Source organism: Musa acuminata, chromosome BXJ1-8 (genome assembly GCF_036884655.1).
Source record: "Musa acuminata AAA Group cultivar baxijiao chromosome BXJ1-8, Cavendish_Baxijiao_AAA, whole genome shotgun sequence".
Taxonomy (NCBI): domain Eukaryota; kingdom Viridiplantae; phylum Streptophyta; class Magnoliopsida; order Zingiberales; family Musaceae; genus Musa; species Musa acuminata.
The window spans coordinates 34755191-34776790 of record NC_088334.1 but is presented as its reverse complement, the minus strand read 5'-3'; the positions used below and the strand labels follow the sequence as shown (position 1 = coordinate 34776790).

At 34.4% G+C, this 21600-nt stretch overlaps 1 protein-coding gene and 1 long non-coding RNA gene across 3 annotated transcripts; both read right to left on the bottom strand.

The window, feature by feature from the left end:
• Positions 1-3810: 3810 nt before the first annotated feature.
• Positions 3811-14896, bottom strand: LOC135589068 (uncharacterized). Of its 2 annotated transcripts, XR_010476587.1 has the most exons (5): positions 14766-14896; positions 14605-14692; positions 4710-5431; positions 4439-4598; positions 3811-4357 (listed from the first exon to the last, which is right to left on the bottom strand). It is a non-coding gene; the product is annotated as an uncharacterized LOC135589068 (long non-coding RNA). The 2 variants fall into 2 exon arrangements; XR_010476585.1 differs by having other exon boundaries at positions 14605-14884.
• Positions 14897-16937: 2041 nt separating this feature from the next.
• On the bottom strand, positions 16938-20975 carry LOC135587739 (putative pentatricopeptide repeat-containing protein At3g25060, mitochondrial). Its single transcript, XM_065079469.1, has 3 exons — positions 18800-20975; positions 17162-17276; positions 16938-17086 (listed from the first exon to the last, which is right to left on the bottom strand). The coding sequence occupies exon 1, from the start codon at positions 20922-20924 to the stop codon at positions 18885-18887; it is 2040 nt and encodes a 679-aa protein (XP_064935541.1). The 5' UTR covers positions 20925-20975; the 3' UTR covers positions 16938-17086; positions 17162-17276; positions 18800-18884.
• Between the last annotated feature and the right edge of the window lie 625 nt (positions 20976-21600).

The window sequence follows — 21600 nt, the reverse complement described above, 5'->3', positions numbered from 1 at the left end:
GGAATCCAATTTATTAGACTTGGCTATCCTTAGTTACCACGTATTTATAGTTATTCATCCATTTAACATCCTAGAGATCATATACCGGGCATGGTGCTATCAAGTTTAAACGGTTTCTACTTGAGTCTCGCTCAAATCGAATTCTCCTAGAGAACTCTTTCTTTCTCAATCCGAATGACCCTAGCTAGGGATATTCTTGAGCAAGAATACATGAAATTTTTCTCTCATGATACCGAGAGTATATGATCCTCTATCAACACTCAATAATCCTTGTAAGGTTGGTTGCCACTCTCGATGATCGACTATACTAGATCTGAAACTTTCAGGTCTATAAGTCCAATATCAGAGAGTGGAGTACTCATATAAAATATCCTTGGTGTCATAAGTCTAAGGACTAGATACACTATTGGGATGACGGAATCACTGTTTGACAATAAGGTATTATCAACCATCTAGTATTTCGTGAGTGGATCAATCAGTGAATTCATTCTCCAATAAGCACTTGCGCAGTATCCCTAGTGTCCCCACACGAGCAACTATGAGACCAACCACCTCCATCATATAGATGGGTATACAGCACATCAGTCTATTTGGTCATCTCGATATTCCTCTCGAGTGACCTATGACTGGGATTATTTAGGGTCTATGTCTAAAGGCGAATTGGTTTCATTATTATGATCTTACCACAATCAAATTCTCATTGCACAAATCCATGGACATCACAATATATGTAGCATATAAGATAAAGTGATAAATATCAAATAATATAATAAATAAAAAGAGTGCATGTCATATCACATATGCTATCACTCATGTGATTGGCTCATAGGGTATCTATAACTAGCAAATCTATCTTTAGACAATCCATGAGCAAAAGTAGAATCATGCATGCCATCAACTTAAACTTTTCTTCGAATCCCACTGGCCTTAACACCTTTGGCTTCATTAAAATAAGTAAGAACAAGATCATCAATTAGTTTAGAAAAGTAATAATGAAATATATCTATATTGTCTTCATCTCTATAATGCTAGTTTGACAATTATTCCTTTTTATCTTCTCAATATTAAAATTTTCTCCTCATGAATATCATTACTCCCCCTATCGCTTTGCTCCATCATTGGTGATGAAGAAATAATAGGAGTAGATACAGATGAGGAAGAAGATGAGCCAAAATCCACTGGACCATTAGATGATAAAGAAATCTCAATCACAGGTTTGAACATATATCACTTTCATTATTGTGATTGATATTTTTAAAAGAAATTACTTGTGAAGGATAGTAACGAGAAACTTCATTAAACATAACATCTCGAGATAAGACATACCTATGAGTTGTGGATCCATGTATTTCCAACATTTCTTCCTTTTATTATAGCCAATAAAGATATATTTTTTAGCCTTTACATCAAGCTTGCTTTTCTTTGAGTCAGATATATGAACATAGCACGGAGAATCAAATACTTTGAAATGTTTAATATTTGGTTTCTCACTAAATATAAGCTCATATGGAGACTTCAGACTGATTGGACTAAGAGGAGTTTGATTAATAACATAAGTTGCACATACTATAACTTCTGCCCATAAAGCTTTAGGTAAATTCTTTGCATGAAGCTAACATTTACAAGTCTCTACGAGATGTCATATCTTTCGTTCAGTTACACCATTTTGTTGCTATGTATTTGCACATATAAGTTCTCTTTTGATACCATACTCTTTGCAAAAAGAGAAAAATATATCAAAAGTGAATTCTCCGCATTATCAGTGCGTAATCTTTTAATCTTTCTTTCAAGAGCACTTTCAACTATTAATTTGAATTTTTGAAATTTTAAAAAAACTTTTGATTTTTCATTCACAAAATAGACCTAAGTGAACTCTATAAAATTATCAATAAAGAGAAACATATAACGAAAATATGAATAAGATGATGTTTGAGTAGGGCCCATTAGATCACTATAAATAAACTCCAAAGGAAATTTACTTCTTGAAAGTAATCTATCAAAAAATTGCATGTGTGCTTTGCCATATTGACACTCTTAAGATTAAGAAGACCACTCACTAAACTTTTTTGCATCATAATCTTCAATTTAAGAAAATTTTGTATGACCAAGTCTAGCATGCCAGATTGATGCATCATCATTTGAGCTCATTTTATCAACATAAAAGATTGATGCAAACAAAATATATAAATCCTTGACCCTTTTATCGGTATGTACTATATTTACATTTAATTCTTTTATATTGTAAAGAAACTTGACTTTGTTAGGACCAAAAGGAATATAATTTTCAGTATCAACTGCATTTTACAATAGAGAAAAGATTTGTCTTCATACTTGGAACATAGTACATACTCTTCAATGTAATAGGATCATTGTGATCATTGTGAAAAGATTATGACAATGTCTTCCTTTTTCACTTAGTAAACAATGTTATCTGCCATGATAATTGTATCATTACCTTCATATTAATGAAGATTGATGAATTTGGTACCATCATCAGTGACATGGTGATCACATCCTGAATCAACAATCCAGTCATTTTCAAAATTAATAGATATTATGGCCTCGGTAGTTTTAGCCATAAAGCATTTGGCCCTTCTTCATGGGTAACATTAGGACAATCTTCTTTATTTGCAATATTTCCTTCTTTAATCTTCACACTACTTTTTCTTGATATGACCTAACTTGCCACACCTATAAATAACACTTGATCTTCTTTCAATTTATACCATTGTTTGAAAACGACTCTTGCTTGCTATTAACCTCATCCTTTTTCTCTTTATCGTTATTATTAGATCCGGAATGTAATCTTGGACATGAGGAATAAATTTTTTTTGAGTTTTCTTTATTTTTCTAATTTTTTCTTATTATTTTATCTATTCCATATATTCACTTTACCTATAAAAAATAAAAGAATCAAAATTCCTTCGAAATCGAAAGTATCAAGTAATCAGAGCGGACGGAGAGAGAGGGATTCGAACCGTCGGTATGAATAACTCATACAACGGATTAGTAATCCGTTGCTTTAGTCCACTCAACCATCTCTCCCAATTTAAATAAAATTAAAATTTTAATAAAAGGGTATCTCCATCTCCTCCTGAAACAAAAGCTCTCATCATTTGACGAGCTAGGGATTTCTGAGAAACAATAAGATTTTTCAACTCTACTGAGGATGATTGTTGAACTAACCTTGAATAAATGTAATATAAGGAATATATTCTTTTCGAAGATTATGAATAATATGACGTTTCATTTATGTATCAAAAATTGACTCATTTGGATCTAAGAGTGATATCTCTGAACATAAATATTTAATTTTTAAAAAGTATTGAGAAATTGATAAATCACCTTAGATAGTATTTGCCAAATCATTTTTTAAATATTGTAGTCAAGCCATATTCTTTTTGTTGAGTAATATATAAAAAATGATCCAAATATCTGAAGTTAATTTTCAATGAATAATGTGTTCAAAATGATCATGAGAAATAGATCTTTTTAATACAAATTCAGCCTTTATATTTAAAGTCCATCTCTCCATAGCGTCTCCATTTGTAGCATCTGGTGTTGTTGTTGCATTGCCACCAACCATATCCTATAAATATTTTCCTATAAGATAAGACTCCAAACAAGTCTTCCAGATCTTGTAGTTAGATTGGTTAAGAAGTTCAATACCAAATCCACCAAGTCGATTATAATATTCCATAGTAAAAAAAAGTTTTCTTCACTAAGGAGATCTCAAAAATATATATTACCACCCTTGTGGCTCTCATACCATGTGAGGAGAGGGAGGATCACATGCAAGTGCAACCCTTTCTCAAATAGTAGTAATAAGGTACTACTAGCCCAAGATCAAACCAAATAGAAGAAAAGAAACCAAGACGGAAAAGAAAAAACTTTATTGAACTTCTTAAAAAGAAAAATACTTACACAGATCTTCAATGACTCTTAGAATTGACTTAAATACTTGCGGATTTTTGTTGATCTACATGTGGATGCTATCTATTTATAGATGTAAAATACAAGAGTCTCTAATCTCTACAACTTTATTTGATCTTATTTGAAATCATCTAAAATATATTTTAAACTAAGAATTCCTTATTCTTAAAGCTCTTTCTAATCTTACGTAAAATATAAATATTAATTTATGATCTTTCAAAATATACTTTAACTTCTTAACGGTTAAACAAGAAGATGCATAACAAGAAAGCATACCTTAAGTATCGATTTTAGGTTCTTGTAGCAATCAAGATCAAAAGCCTCGATATCATGATAAGTTTACCTTGATCCCAAGCATGCGCTTATAGAAAGATTGACTGAAATGGACATCCAAAAGCCTGCCATCAAAGAGTGCCTTACCGACCTGCAGGGAGGAAAGACCACGTTGAACCTTTGTTGAAAACTATATAGCAAGATGGCTTGCAAAATAATGCATTAGGCATACCCACTCGTCCCACAAACTCAAAATATGAGAGACGTTCTGGATGGTGGCCAGGATTGGGATTTTATTCCCAATTGTTGTGACAAGCAGTGTCTCGATACCATTTCCATGCATCAACAGCTTCTTCACCTTGAAAGTGAAGAATAAGCCTCCCCTTCATATCCTGAGGTGATCACATGCGCAATTGATTATATGAGTCCTCGAGTATATATGCTCTTCTAACTGAAATTCTATGCTTGTTGTCAAAGTCAACATAAGCATGAGCGAGAATGACCTCTAAAGCAATCTCGGGCTCTGTCAGATGTATGCATTCAACAGCTTCTGGTGTTTCTCTGATAACTTGACAAAAGCTAACTGTTTTTCTTCAACATTTATGCATGTCCCTGACAACTTCAGTCCAACCATCATTAGCTATAGCTTCTCCACCATCAGTATTCGTTGTGTTGCAGTTCCAATATCTTTCACTGCTACTAAGTGCCCAGGATGCAGCTCGTCACATGCCAAGATGTTCTGGGTACTATATGGCAAGATGTTCTGGGTACCAACCGGAAGTGGAGGCGCTACGCTCTTTGCAGATACCAAATTCGCAGAAGTAACAGCCATTTCTGATGGGGATTGTGAGGAACCCTCAACTTTGCAGTTTCTCAACTCTGGCCACAGTGATTCAAGTGCTGCATTAATGTCGCACGCTTGAGAAAGAGCATGACCAAAATCTTTCTCAGGGTAAAGCTGAGAAAATTTCTTTTCCTGTAATGAAGCAACAAGAAAGCTCAATGCCTGCAGAACTCCCAAAATTGTAGTCTCACTGGCCGAAGATGAGCTGAGATGAATCTTTTCAGCATTCTCGTTTAACTGTAATTCTTTCATAGCACAAACAGTTAAAGTTTGTACTGAACTAGCAAGTGCTCTTCTATAAATAAGCTGTGGTATGTAGGAGCACAAGCCACTATCTTTTTCAATATTTCATCCACAAGAACATACACATTACTGGACAATCTGAGGAAAAGCACAAAGTGTCAAAAGTAAGAAAACAATGGAGGGCAGAGGACATGCATATATGAAAAAGAGATACCTTTTATTTATGACCAAGCATGTTATTGTGAACTTATCATGTTGAAGTGTTTAGAGGATATTCATTGCAATATTAATGGCCAATGCACATGAAAAGTTCAAGTGAACTTACCAGCACTGAAATGTACTTAGACCCTTGTAATTAATTGGATTGCTCAAATTTAAAATATATGGCTCTTATTGAAAACTTAAAAAGCCTTGTAGAGACCTATTTGGTGGTCCAATCATTGATGGTATATCCAAATCAAGGTTTACGATATAGTACCAGCAGCAGTATTTGTTGGTCCAACTACTTACTAGTACTCGAAGGTCTCGGGCCATGCTAAACCCAATATCGTGTCCGATATAGGACTTGTATTGTAAGATATAGGATGGTACAGGCATACTAAGCAGTTTTTCTTATTATTATTTTTTAGGTGTTTCAGGTTTTTTCTGAAACATAAACATGTCCTAACACTTGATACACCGGTATGGACTGGTTCAAATTGGTTTAAGCACTGACCAATACAATACTAGTATACGAAATTACAAACCTTGATCCAAATAGATATTATAAGCATACCATCAACAAGATGAATCAACAGATTTAAAGAAAGACATCCACACAATTGAATGCTTAAAATTTGAAAAAGTAGTAATCAAAAGAAAACTAATAAAAGGGTAAGATTGAATTTCACGCAAATCAGATACTGAAGTAACCAAATCCAGTCCATTTTCTATCAGTAGATACAAAATTCATAATAGATATTAAAAGGATACCAAATACTGAAACTGCATTTGTTTTAATTGAAAACAGATATGAATCAACAAGATGATTTTAAATTAGAACATAGTCAAATTTAGATGTCAATGTAAAGGAACTAGTTCATACATACCAATTACATTTTTTTGGATTGGAACTTGTAGAAAGAAATGCAGAAGGAGAAGGAAGAACAAGAAAGAGATATCATACAACACAGAGAAAAGCAAACAAATAACTTTCCTTTTGTTGATATAGGCAAGTCAAATAATTTTATGATATATTTGTATAGCCAAAATGTTGGATATTCAGATATAAAAGTAGAGATGGAAATAAACCAAATTTAATCAGCTTGACTGGGATACAAAAGATATCTGACTCCCTCAACATCGTGGTTTTAGTAACTAGCAAGAAAAAATCTGACATTTCACAAACGTACCCTTCATGTGCAAGCAATGAAAACATAATATTCGAAGTTCTGCTTCTGGAAGGTTGTGGAGAAGATCAAATGTATTACCCTCATCATTCACATATGTAGCATGTTAGAATTTTAAGAGTCACATATGTATAATTAAATGTATTAAGCAATTATTTTGATTAGCCAAAATTAAAGTGATCTAATTAAAGTAAAGTTATTTGGCTAAGAGACATAATTGTTATGAAAATTAATTGTGTGGATACCATCAGTCATATTCCTAACTTAATGACGAGATAAGTTAGGAATATAAAACTCTTGAGACATAATTGTAGATTCATCAATTATGAATACAATCATAATTGTAGATTCATCGGTTATGACTATAAATAAGGTTATGGTCCCCGGTTGTAGTATCGAATGAAGTTTCTCTTCACCATTAAATAAGTTTTATGTAAATATTCTTAATCCATTATTTTGGATCTATAAAGTATGCTTTTGAATCAAGATGAAGGTTTTGATTCTATAAAACAATTGTTTGATCCATATTTGATATGTTAAAAGAACCCCAACAAGTGGTATCAGAGCCATCCTACAATGATTGATGAACATTTAAGCTTTTTTTTCTCATGAATTTTAATGATGTTTTCATCAATATTTTAAAGTAATTTGGTTCTATCATCGTTGGGAAAGATGATAGTTTTATGTAATCATGCTATTTTGAAGTGATTTGGTTCTATTATCGTTGGAAAAGATTATGGTTTTATGTAATCATGCTACAGTATGCTTCACATTCAATTCAGTGCCTTTTTCTGATGTGATATTAGTTTAATTTTGGATTAATTTTTCCACTTCGTGTCTTTTCCTATTCATCAATATGTAAAAATTCATTTTTGCATTACAAGGCATAAATTTCCCAAATTTTTTTTGGATTTTATCTAATTAATATGAATTTAATTAATTAGATATTGTTGCAATATTATGTTGGATTAAACATAATATTGGTTCTATAAAGTTGTTTGTTGACATAAATTGAATGATTTACATGCTTTAAATATTTTAGTCAACAAATTAAGATCAAACCAATTTGACTAATATGGTCCAAATTCAATTAGTGATTGTTTAATATTAGATTGAGTAATTTAATATATGAAGTCGCCAAAGTGACCTCTCATATATAACATTTCTCATGAAAATATTAAATGTAGTTTGTATTTACATCCATGCGGTAATTATCCGGCCCAAAGGAAAGTTAATGACTGGCAGGATTTTATACATACTTGTAAAGGTAATACGTGATAATTATAAAGTTATACATGTAAATGATAAATCAATCCAAAGATGGGTTTTTCATTTGACATGTCTTATTATCAGTATTTGATCATTACAACAAGACTACCACTAGCAATTAATATTGAAGTCCAAAGACAAGATATTAATGTTGCACTTGGTATCTTGAGATGGGTTATATCATTATTTGAATTTACTTAAGTTTATGGTAATAAATATGAGCATAATTTCTGGTTATCTGTTGTTATCTTATTTAGGTTCTCTTATAAAAAATCTGCTAACCTCAATCCAGTACTGGTTTTAAACGAAACCAACTTTAAGGGCAAGAAAAGAAAACACAAATGTGGAAAGAATGAGGCTGATAAGGGTCCAGTACAGAAGAAACAAAATAAAGATGATATTTGTTTCTTCTGCAAGAAATCTGGGCATTTAAAGAAGGACTGTGCTAAATATTATGCTTAGCATGCTAAAAAGGGAACATTCCTTACTTTGGTTTGTTCAGAAGTCAATTTAACTTCAGTACCTAGAAACACTTGGTGGTTAGACTCCGGTGCAACAACTAACATCAGTGTATCAATGCAAGGTTGCCTAAGCTACCGAAGGCCCAATAATGCTGAGAGAAGCATTTATGTGGGGGACGAAAAATCAGTAGATGTGAAAGCTATAGGCATATTTAGATTGTTATTGTGTACCGGATATTATTTGGATTTAAAAGACACTTTTATTGTATCGTCATTTAGACGGAACTTAATTTCTGTTTCTTATTTGGACAAATCTGGTTATTCTTGTTCATTTGGAAACAATCAGTTTACTTTGTCTTTAAATTCAAATATGATTGGAACTGGTTCACTTATGACTTATGACAATCTATATTTACTTGATACTATAGCATCCTACCATGAAACCTTGAATGCGGAATTGCGAGGTACTAAATGTAAAATTGAAAATTCTGGTATATTATGGCATAAACGTTTGGGTCATATCTCTAGAAATAGAGTTGAAAGACTTGTGTCAGATGGGATTTTGATCCCATTGACTTATCAGGTTTAGATGTTTGTGTTGAATGCATTAAAGGTAAACAAACCAAACCTAAGGGATCAGGTGCATATAGAGCTACGGACGTCTTAGAATTGATACATACAGATATTTGCGGACCATTTCCTACACCTTCATGGAATGGTCAACAATACTTCATATCATTCATAGACGATTACTCTAGATATGGATACCTGTATCTAATACATGAAAAATCTTAGTCTTTGGATGTGTTCAAAGCATTTAAAGCTGAAGTTGAAAATCAACTCAGCAAAAGGATAAAAAGCGTCAGATCTGACCGTGGAGGGGAATATTACGGCAGAAATGACGGCTCAGGTGAACAACGTCTATGACCATTTGCTTTATACCTAGAGGAGTGTGGAACTATCCCTCAGTATACAATGCCTGGGTCACCTAGCATGAATGGTGTAGCTGAAAGACGAAACTGCACACTCAAGGACATGGTAAGAAGTATGATTTCTCAATCTACTTTGCCAGAGTCACTCTGGGGAGAAGCAATAAAAACTGCAGCTTACATTCTTAATAGAGTACCAACTAAAGCAACTGCAAAAACTCCTTATGAACTTTGGACTAGGAGAAAGCCTAGTTTAAGACACTTTCGTGTATGGGGTTGTCCAACTGAGGCAAGGCCTTACAGGCCTAATGAAAATAAATTGGAACCCCGAACAATGAGCAGTTACTTTATTGGTTATTCTGAGCGATCTAAGGGGTATAAATTTTATGATCCCAAATCAAGAAATATTTTTGAGACGGGTATTGCTACAGTCTTTGAGGATATTGAATTTGGGAGGAGAAATAAGATTAAAGACTTTACCTTTAAGGAAGAATTGGTTCAGTCTGATCCGATTCATATAGTTGCTACTAATATGGCAAAATCTATACCTCAAAAGGATATAGTCATTTCAACTCCTATGCAGTATGAAGAAATTATTCATGAGGAACAAACTCAACATCCTCAAGAATCTGTGCCGCAAGAGCCAATATCTTTGTGACGATCCACTAGGGAAAGAAGGAGTACCATTTCGGATGATTATATGATATTTCTCCAGGAACATGAAAAAAGTAGTGGTATAATGGAAGATTATCCAATCAACTTCCGTCAAGCCAAAGAGGATTCTAATTCGGATAAGTGGATTGAAGCAATGAATCAAGAGTATAAGTCTATGCAAGACAATAAAGTTTGGGAACTTGTCCCATTACCAGAAGGTGTGAAACCCATTGGTTGTAAATGAATTTTTAAAACCAAAAGGGATTCTAAAGGTAATGTGGAGAGGTATAAAGCACGTCTTGTGGCAAAGGGCTATACTCAAAAGGAAGGGATTGACTTTAAAGAGACCTTCTCTCCGGTTTCAACGAAGGACTCTTTTAGGACAATTATGGCTCTAGCTGCACATTTTGATTTAGAGCTTCATCAGATGGATGTTAAAACAGCATTTCTCAATGGAAACATTGATGAAATAATTTATATGGTGCAACCAGAATACTTTGTATCAGGAGACCCAAAGAAAATGGTTTGTAAATTGATAAAATCCATCTATGGACTAAAACAGGCATCCCGTCGGTGGTATCACAAATTTCATCAAGTAATTATCTCATTTGGTTTTGAGATGAACGTTGTTGATGATTGCGTGTATCACAAATTCAGTGGGAGCAAATTCATTTTCCTGATATTGTATGTGGATGATATTCTGCTTGCCACAAATGATATAGGCTTATTGCACGAAACCAAGAGATTTCTATCTAGAAATTTTGAGATGAAAGATCTTGGTGACGCCTCTTTTGTATTAGGAATCCAAATACACCGAGATAGATCCCGAGGTATTCTAGGATTATCACAAAGAGCTATATCGATAAAATACTCAAAAGGTTTAGCATGCATGATTGTAAATCAGGAGACACCCCTGTCGCAAAGGGAGACAAGTTCAGTCTCAATCAGTGCCCTAAAGGAAATATGGAAACTCAAGAAATGCAGAAGATTCCCCATGCATCAGCTGTAGGGAGTCTAATGTATGCACAAGTTTGTACACGTCCGGATATAGCGTACATTATTGGAGTGTTAGGCAGATATTTAAGCAATCCTGGAATGGATCATTGAAAGGCAGCTAAAAGAGTCATGAGATATTTAAAGAGGACAAAAGATCATATGCTCACATATAGGAGATCAGACCATTTGGAGATCATTGGGTATTCTGACTCCGATTTTACTGGATGCCAAGACAGTAGGAAATCCACTTCGGGCTACATTTATATGTTGGCTAGTGGGGCGATTTCTTGGCGTAGTGCCAAGCAATCTCTTATTGCTTCTTCCACTATGGCAGCGGAATTTGTAGCATGTTTTGAGATGTCTAATCATGGAATTTGACTAAGGAATTTTGTCACAAGGCTGCAAATAGTACAAGAGATTGAAAGACCACTAAAGATATACTGTGATAACAAATCAGCTGTTTTATACTCCAACAACAATAGGAGCTCGACTAAGTCAAAGCACATTGACATCAAGTTTCTAGTTGTGAAAGAAAGGGTACAAAGTAAACAAATTTCTATAGAACACTTGGGAACAAACTTTATGTTGGCAAATCCTCTCACAAAAGGTTTACCGCCCAAGGTCTTTCATGAGCATACTGCTCATATGGGTATATCAAAATTTAAGGAAACTTCAGTTTAGTGGGAGTCTGTCATATGTTTGTTGTATGTTCTATGCCAGATTATGTATTTGTACAGACATTTTCTGATCAGAAATAAAGCTTCAGTTTATTATACTTTGTACATTATAGCTATTAAAGTTATTAATGATCTCATAAAGATAAAGTTGGACCAGTTGAAAATTGACATGTATAGATCACATTCATGTAATTTTCATGCTACACATTTCATAATTGATCTATGTCATTTGGTTATGTTAATATTAGTGATCATTGATGGGTTTAGCTATGATTGATATAGCGAAGATCGCTTTGGTCCTATATTAATATGGTCAATGGACGAGATTGCTTTGTATGTCCTGTTTAATAATGGCAATAGTTTTGAGCTCATAAAGAATATCACATTTATAAGGATACATATGTGACTCAGTGGGAGATTGTTATAATTTTAAGAGTCACACATGTATAATTAAATGTGTTAAGCCATTATTTTGATTAGCCAAAATTAAAGTGATCTAATTAAAGTAAAGTTATTTGGCTAAGGGACATAATTATTATGAAAATTAATTGTGTGGATACCATCAGTCATATTCCTAACTTAATGATGAGAAAAGTTAGGAATATAAAACTTTTGAGACATAATTGTAGATTCATCAATTATGAATACAATCATAATTGTAGATTCATCGGTTATGACTATAAATAAGGTTATGGTCCCCGGTTGTAGTATCGAATGAAGTTTCTCTTCACCCGTCAAAGAGAAATCTAAAGTTCAAAAGATACTCTGCAATTGGAAGACCAAATCACTAATCAATTCAGAAAATACTCTAATGGATTCATCAGGTATGCTTCCATGTTAATATGTTTATTAATTATTGTAGGATTTCATACATATTATAGTGGAATAAATAAGTTTTATGTAAATATTCTTAATCCATTATTTTGGATCTATAAAGTATGTTTTTGAATCAAGATGAAGGTTTTGATTCTATAAAACAATTGTTTGATCAATATTTGATATATTAAAAGAACCCCAACATAGCAAGCTTCCTGCTAGAATCCTTCTATTTGAAATATTTGTTATGTTCAGCTGCGAAAGGTCCAGCAGCAGAAGCATTTACACGTGTGTTTTGTGAGGTGGTCTCTGAATCAGATGGCTGCTCAAGAAGAAATCTTGAAGGAGGAATGATGAATAAATATTTTGAGGACAAAAACTTAATTTTTCTTTATATTTCCAAATAGTGATGCATTTTAAAGAGCAAAAAATTCATCTGGAATTAAAATAAATTTCACTTGTTTGGAAAAAAAAATCATTTTTGTCATTACTAGTAGGAAGAAGCAAAAGAAGAGCATTCTGTGTTCACATAGTTGAGATGTTGATGTTGGTGATGATAATGATGATGAAGATAAGGGAATTTTACTGTTTCTATTTCATAAGCCTATACTACATGAATCATTATGAACCACATATAATTTTATACATTATAATAACTGCAAACTATAACAAAGAAAAAGGAAAATTACTGTTTCATTTGAACATGACATACAACAATGTCTTCTGCCTGGTCTTCAATGCTCCATAACACTTGATTTACAATTTGTTAATAATTATTATCTCATCTATGCCTCATGCAACAATTTTGGAGAAAACAGAGAATATTGAAACATGTGATTCAATCCACAGATACCCCTCAATGTGATGGCAATTGCATTCATTTACTACCAAACTTGAAACCTACTACATCTGATATAACAGTATACAATTTCTTTGCTGCATATAGCCAATCCCAGATCTTAGCAACATCAAACATAAAAGAAAAACTGAGAAATATTCTTACTCCACAGGTTTCTTACTACGTTGAAACCTACTACATCAAATGAAATAGAAAAACTGAGAACTATTCTTACTCCTCTAGTTTCTCTGAAACTGTTCTCCCTACAGAAGTCCACAAATTTCCCAATGTTGCAATTCTTTCTTTCTCTTAGATTCACATATTGGATATCACTTTCCCAAATGATAGAAAGTTTAAACAATTGAAATTTTTCTGCCAATATAACAGGTCCTTCTGAAAAATTTGTGCAATAGACATTAAAATCATTATAAGTGTGGAATCCATAATCAAGCTTAATCTCAAAGCATCTTACAAATTCCTCTCCAATTTAAGTAAGTGTAAATTAAAGCACTAGTGTGTATCTCAATTCTTTCATCAAGGAAAATATTTGAAACTCCATTTTATGTATTTTACTGCTGATGAAAAAGCAACTGAACTACGCATTTCAAAATTGAAGTTTAATGTCAATGCTTGCGTTTTTGTAACAAGCCAATGTTTCAAATAATTTACCATCATCACTAACTTCTCCTCCAACATAATGTGCCTATTAATCAACAGCATAATGAAGTTCAGAAATAGCAGCATGCTGGCAAGAAAATGGATATTATATGCAACAGCAGTGGACTGGTCATTGTCTATTTTAAATGGACTTATCAATCCACAATCAAGGTCACCATGATCACTGAAGCCATGGTATTTAGTCCACTTGTCTTTCGACTTTCCCTTGTTCTCTTTGTTCTGTCTTTTCTCATCCCAAAAGCTATTCAGAAATTAAAGGTAGTCTTTTTTAAATTATAAAAAAATTATTTTATTATGATAACAAACTAAAATCTAAAACCTAAGTCAAACAAGAACAAAAACATAAAAACGTGAACACTCATTAATCAGGACAAGAAAACATCAAATTCCATGACAAAAACATGACTTCAAAGCCAATCAATCAAGAACCCAAGATTCCAAGCGCAAGCATCAAGTACAGTTCACGACCAGTTTCAAGCAATCAACCACCCGAACAATGTACCCAATGCAGTCACGCATTGCAAGCGTAATCTTACAGAGAAATTCTCGACAAGATGAAAATGAAGAGAGAAACATGCTAGAGATTAATCAGTCATAAAACTCACAGCATCATGCTCCAATTTAAGCTCCGGCCACATGGCCCTCCCGCCGGAGAGAATCTGCTGCAGCCGCAAGGGCAAACTCCATCTCCAACTGACAGAAAGATCGAAACCAATGAAACAAGCTAGAAGAAACCAATGGGTGCAAAGGTTTGACAAAGACGAACATGCGATTAGGGCGCCGAGATGGAGGAGAAGAGAACAGAGGGTCTTCGAACAGGGAATGGCGTGGCGACGATGCACACACGTCGACCGAAATGAGTAGGAAAGGGTGTGGCGACGGGAAGTGCGGTTATGCACTTTTGTCGGAGAGAGAAAGAGAGGGCTCGGCGGTCAGCATATTGAACTTTCGATACGCACGAGACTCGTCACCTGAGTCTCACGTGATCAGGTCCGGCTGGGTTTTCTCGTCTGCGATGGGCTCAAAAGCGGCCTGAAGTGGATTGAAAACCTGGTCCGGTTTAATTGGATTTTGAAGTATAGTTGGATCAAAAAGCAATCTAGTTTATTACTATTCACAGTCTGTTTTTTAAGCTCCCTTGCTGTTAGTAACCGCTTAAAAATAATTTAAAATTTATTTTTATTATTTATAATTTTATTATTATTGATTTTTTCCCTTTTTTTTTGACAATTGTTATTTCATCCTCACTGCCGTTGCTATGAACATTGCTTGCCAATGTTGTCACTGGCTTATGATGTTACTCGTCACCCTCTCTATGTTGTCGGTTGAGAAAAAAGAAGAAGAGTAAAGGAAGAATAAAAAGAAGAGGAGGAGGAAGATGATATTTGTATCTATTTGTGAACAAATAATTAAAAAATATTTAAAAATTTTTAAAATAAGACTATAAATAGTAAAGAGACGTTTGCAAATAGTTATGGGTGAATTTTCTAATTCTTATTTTAATTTTCTTGAAATAGTGCCCCATTTTGGTTTTTCTCAAATAATATCCCTCGATAAAATTCCAAAAGTACCCTCACCAACTTTTCCCACCAAAATTTTCAATTAGTTTATTAATCTATTTTAAACAGTTATAGTATTTTTATTTGACTCATTTATTATGTTTATTGATAGCATTTATAATGTTTTTATTAAGGTACTAAAAATAATATAAAGCTATTGAAAAATATTATAAGTGATACCATATCGTGACTCACTTGGTTGTCATTACTGATGGATCATTTCAATACCAAATTTTTAGGCTTTTAATTTGTTTGATTATAGAAGTTCATTTAAGTCATTTATAGTGTTTTTAAGTAGGTTTTATGGTATTTTTGTTATTGTGGCAAAAAAATTATAATAAATTATTTTTTATTTTATTTGGGTGATGTTTGTTTAAACATTTTAAATGCCTATTTACCTCCTAATATAATAATCAAATAGTTTTCAATGTGTTTTAGTTTCATTTGGTTCATTTATAGTATTTTCAAATAAGCCTTACAAACAACATTGGTGGTCAAAACATTGTAATAGAAGAAAAAAGTAAAACTAATTTTTTTTAGGGATGGTCTAGATATTTTTCGAACCAGGGGGTATTATTTAAAAAAATTAAAAGAGAGCACTGTATGAGAAAAATCTAAAATCAAGATTTTTTTAGGAAAATCATCCTACATTTATCTTATCAAAAGAATAATTCTGATGCCATATTCTCCTACCACAGATGTTTAAAGCATTTATTGAAGCAAATTATATATAAATAAATATGTGATAAAATTATTTTTTTTCTTTATTATCACTATTTATTAGTGACTGCATGAAGTTATTAGGAAAGGTAAGAAAAAAATATTCTTATTTATGAATAATGAGTTTCAATAAATTTTTCATTCATGATCAAATGAATCAAAGAAGTGTTTCATTTTAACCCAAAAGGCTTTAAAGAACAAAAATTATAGACAGAGTAACTATTATCTTTTGCAAAGCTTTTTACACAATTTTGTACATGCATTTTATTGTAATGTATTCCTAAATAAATATCTAAGAGATATCTACGAAATTTTACATAGTATTTTTATAGATATAATCTCAAGCCATGAAACTACTGAAGATCTAATTTTTTTTCTTTGTAACTCCTTTTCTTTTTCCCATGAAAACCTCTATCACTTACCATTACATACTATGATCATATGTTTGCTTTGTGCAATATGTTAAACCTGATCGTACTTCATGAGTGCCACTATCTTTATGAACAGAGCCAACAACATCAGCCAAAACAAACATTCTGGTTTGTTCTTGTCGGGTAGGGTACCCAGCTGCTCCAACTATATCAGCTGGATGAAGAGAGGAAGGTAAGCAACTTCTGTCTTTGGACAGAGATTGGCCCGATTACAAAGCAGAAAGGAGCTTAAGGAGCTTGAAGGTAAGGCCTACATGTTGAACAGGGATGAAAGTCGGCCTTAGTGATTTGACGGTATTGAATAAACTGTCTAAATCATGTTAATAGACTTGAACTGGGAGACAGACAAATGTTCATTCTCATGCAGAAAGAAATAGCTGCATGAAGAAAAACAGTGTTAGCTTCAGTTTTGGAACAAGGAACTAATAAAATCCAGCATGAACTTGAAGCACCTTGCAAACTCGAATGCCAATGGGATGCTGAATCAAATCCAGATTGTGGTCTCATTCTATTACCTCTATCATGTAGTGGAGAAATAATTCTGTTGAGAAAGAACTCCAGTGTGCTCTGTAAATCAGCAGCAAGTACAAGTAAATTTAGTGTTGCCACATCAACCATAGTAAGGTTTTAACGAACTTTTGTACCATGTAAACTTCTGAATACAAGTATTCGCATGTTAATTGGGCATGTATTTGTTTGCACAAGACTCATGTTGACCTGAGCAAATTTGAAGTATTAGTAATTGAGGATTGGCTGAGCATGTACTTGTACCCATAGGACAAATTTGTAAGACAAGTCATGTTTAATTGTCTCAAATCATGTTTCCCTAACTTACTAATCCGTTCTTTGAATTAACAGACTAGAATAGTGCAGATATCAGAGTCCAACAGTGAGAACTTAAAAATCAAATGCACTTAAACAAACTTTTAACATGTATTTACAGTTGGATATTAATGTTACAGTGATTCTAAGTTACAGTGGAAAACTGAAGTTATAAGATAATCTAACATCATTGAATTAAGTATCATGGTATGGTACAGTTGCTTCTTTGCACTTGCTCTCAAGGGTGTCAATCTATAAAAACAATCTCTCTACTTGTGAATATAGGGATAGGCTAAAGAGACTGGGCCTCCCCAGAACCTGCAGTAACAGAAGTTTCATGCACAGCTCTTTCTCATAACACCTGGTATAAGCTATTCCTAATGGTTTGAAATTGGACAAGTTCATGGAGTGCCCTATACAAACCTGTACACCGTGGATCGGTCTAAAGACACTCATTCTAGTACACAAAAGGGGCTGTTCTAGTTAAATTTATTGTATTTGAAATAGTTTTAGCTCAATCTAAATTCATCCAAGTAATATAAAAGATTTGTAATAATAAATTCTAAAATGATGCAGCATATGAATCACAACAGATGCCTGGTGGTCTAGTAATAGACAACAAAATTTAATCTACAAAGCAACTAGAGGAGGGGATTCTGAAGCAAATTCTGATGCAAAGACAAGATAAACCATCAAAAAGAATATTGCACTATAGCCATCAGGTATATTGAGATGCAAATGTTCCATGAAATGTGAATGGCTTATGTTCTTGAATAGCAAGAAGTTTCTTACGGTAACACAATGTTCTTGAACATCAGTTACATTTCGTCAATAACATAAAGTTTCACATTATTTTGCCTAGAAAGAAATAATGGTTTGGGAAAAAGAAATAGTAATCAAAAGCTCTATAGACTCAAACTGCATAATGGTACAACATATTCAGAGATTTCCTGGCAAAAATGATAAGAACTAACTCATCAAAGACACATAATCTTTCAATTTTACTTATTAAACGTGAAGGATGATATACCTCTCAAAATTATGCATGAAATTCACATGTGAACAGAAGCAACTCAGAGTTTAAGAATATTAAATTTTATTTTCTCAAGAAACGCATGAACTTAATAGAACTTATATGTGGATATAGTATTATATGTTAAAGCTAATAAAACCCTGAAGCAGTATTTGCACTTATGGTTTCTCAAGAGTAGGAGATCCTCAAGTAAACATGAGCAGGTAGACAAAACAACTAAGTTAGCATATATTACTTTGAAAACTGTTTCCAGCTGCTCAATCTGAAGCTTCTGTACTGTTTCTGTCAGTTCACGACTACTATTCTGAGAATAAATATCTTTACCAGTGACCTCCACAAGAGCAAAGTCCATTCCTAAAATGGTGGAACCTTTTCACATCCCTTACAACGATCTCCCGGTTTACTATCTCTGAAATACACTTTATTGCGTCATGACAATCTCCACATATCCTTAAGTTCTTTATGATAACAATTCTTGTCCCTGGACTGGTGGTCAACAACCCAAAGGCAATAGCTAATTTTTCACTGTGATTGCCAAGCATTCTCTCTTTCACATCCTCATCAAGGTCATGGAACACAAACTCTGTCTTTGGTTTGTAACCCAATTTCCTCATCTCGAAGTCCAATCTCTTTAACAAATCCATGATCCTTTCATATTGGGGATGGCTCCTATCCTCCATTCGAAAAGCATGAAGCTTTCCTCCAACTTCCACTAAGCTATACCCTGGTACTTTCCTTGTCCCCATATTCTTCATTCTCCTTCGCACCTCAACTACCTTATCCCAATTCTTTGCCACGGCAAAAACATTTGACACCAAGGAATATATGCCCGAGTCATCAGGGCATAGCTCAAGAACCTTTCCTGCTGCATACTGGCCTAACTCCAACTTTTTGTGATTGTGACAACCAGAAAGCAGTGCAACCCAGACTGCAACTCCTGGTTCATCTGGCATGGACTGGATGAGCTCACAGGCTTCTTCAACATGACCAGCACGAGCTAAAAGATCTACCATGCAAACATAGTGCTTGTCACTTGGATCAATCCTGTACTCCTGTCTCATGAGATTGAACCAGTGACGTCCTTCTTCTACAAGGCCCGAGTGACTGAAAGCAGATAACAGGGAAGCAAATGTGGCATGGTCAGGCTTCAATTCAGTTTTGCTCATTTCTAGGAAGGTCGATAGTGCCTCCTTCCCATGTCCATGAACACCGTAACTAGCAATCATTGTGTTCCACGAGATCAGGTCTCTTGAACAAACCCTATCGAAAAGTTCACGAGCACTCAAGAGGGAGCCACACTTGGAGTACATGTCAATAACTGCAGTACCCAGGATATGATCAAAATCAAACCTCCTCATTATGAACCCATGAATGGACTTGCCCAATTTCAAAAACCCAATGTGAGAACATGCCAAAATAGCACTCACAAGTGCAACTGAATCAGGACACAAACCAAACTCCTGCATCTTGATCAACATCCATAGTGCATCACTAGCAAATCCATTTTGAGCATAGCCCGTTATCAATGCACTCCATGACACAACATTTTTAGAAGACATTTTCTCGAAGGCAATGTGTGCAGTTTCCAAGAAACCACTTTTGGCGTACATGTCCACAAGACTAGTCTCGACAACAACATCTGTTTCAATGTGATGGCGCAACATATGCCCATGAACAGACTGACCGATCCCCATGTCTCCGAATGCCGCACATGCTTGCAACAGGCCAACCATCACGATCCCATCTCCCTCAACACCCTCGGCTTGCATCTTCCTATAAACCTCTATTGCTTCCACTGGATTCCCAGCGTTTACAAACCCCGTGATCATTGTGGTCCAAGAAACGATATCCTTCTTAGGCATTTCGTCGAACACCCTCATAGCATCATCCATTTTCCCACATTTTGCATACATATTAAGTACCGAAGAGCAAACGAACACATCATGCGAGTACCCGAGATCCGAGGCATGGGCTATAACCTCCTGTCCGGACCTGAGATCAAAAGATTGAGCGCAAGCCTTAAGGGTCACGGTGAACGTGGAACTGTCGGGCCGCGGCCGGCCCTGGGAGACAAGGAGGCGGTAAAGGCGGAGGACTTGGTCGAGAGAACGTCGCCGGGAGTGGGCAATAATGAGGGCGTTCCATGTGGAGATGTTGGGGTTGGAGGCGGTCCGGAAGACGGAGTGGGCGGCGGCGAGGTCGCCGATCCGGGCGTACGCAGAGATCAAATGGCCAGAGGAGTGAGGGTAGTACAGAGATCCGGTGACGAGCATGAGGGCATGGATTTGGACCAACGCTTGAGCGTCGCTGCATGATCTCAGGAGATGCTTCAAACTTGGACGGGACAATGCCGAGAGCATCTACCTGCCGCTATTTCACATTAATAGTAGAACGCGAAACTGATATAGTGTTACGTACTTGCCGGTCTGTATTGACCAAGATATTTGATCTATTTTGCATCTTTACATCATTAAGATAGGAGCAAGTTAGAAAGATTAAAAAAATAGAATCACTCTATTTGATTTGTTCTCAACAGGATCATCATCCTACGGTGATTCTTTTGACAACTCGTGCTTAAACCATTTGCTTAGAAACCAACTTGGCACAAATATTGCTACTATAAAGTCAAAGTTTATATAAACATGGCTCTATATCTATGCATGACTTTTAATTTTGTGTTTTATCGTGTTAATAGTTACCTAACAAGCACAAAGCAATCATAGTTATGCATCAATCTTTCCACTTACCTAAGCATGCCTTTTCAGTTAACGCATTGCCTCTATTGCGTCTTAGATTGTTTCCCAATGTAAATTGTCATGGAATGAACAAAAGTTCTCTGCCTTTAATATTGTGAATATATATATTATATTTTATATATATATATATATATATATATATATATATATATATATATATATATATTCAAAAATATCATATACACCTTTTTTTTAAGAAAAGAAATTAAGCTTCAATTAACTAATTGGGACACTGTTCATCCTCAAAATTATAGAAATCTCCTTGGAGGATCGAGGAAAA

Bases quoted from the DNA above. Each gene is read 5' to 3' on its own strand.
- LOC135587739 (XM_065079469.1), bottom strand. From the start codon at position 20,924: ATGCTCTCGGCATTGTCCCGTCCAAGTTTGAAGCATCTCCTGAGATCA.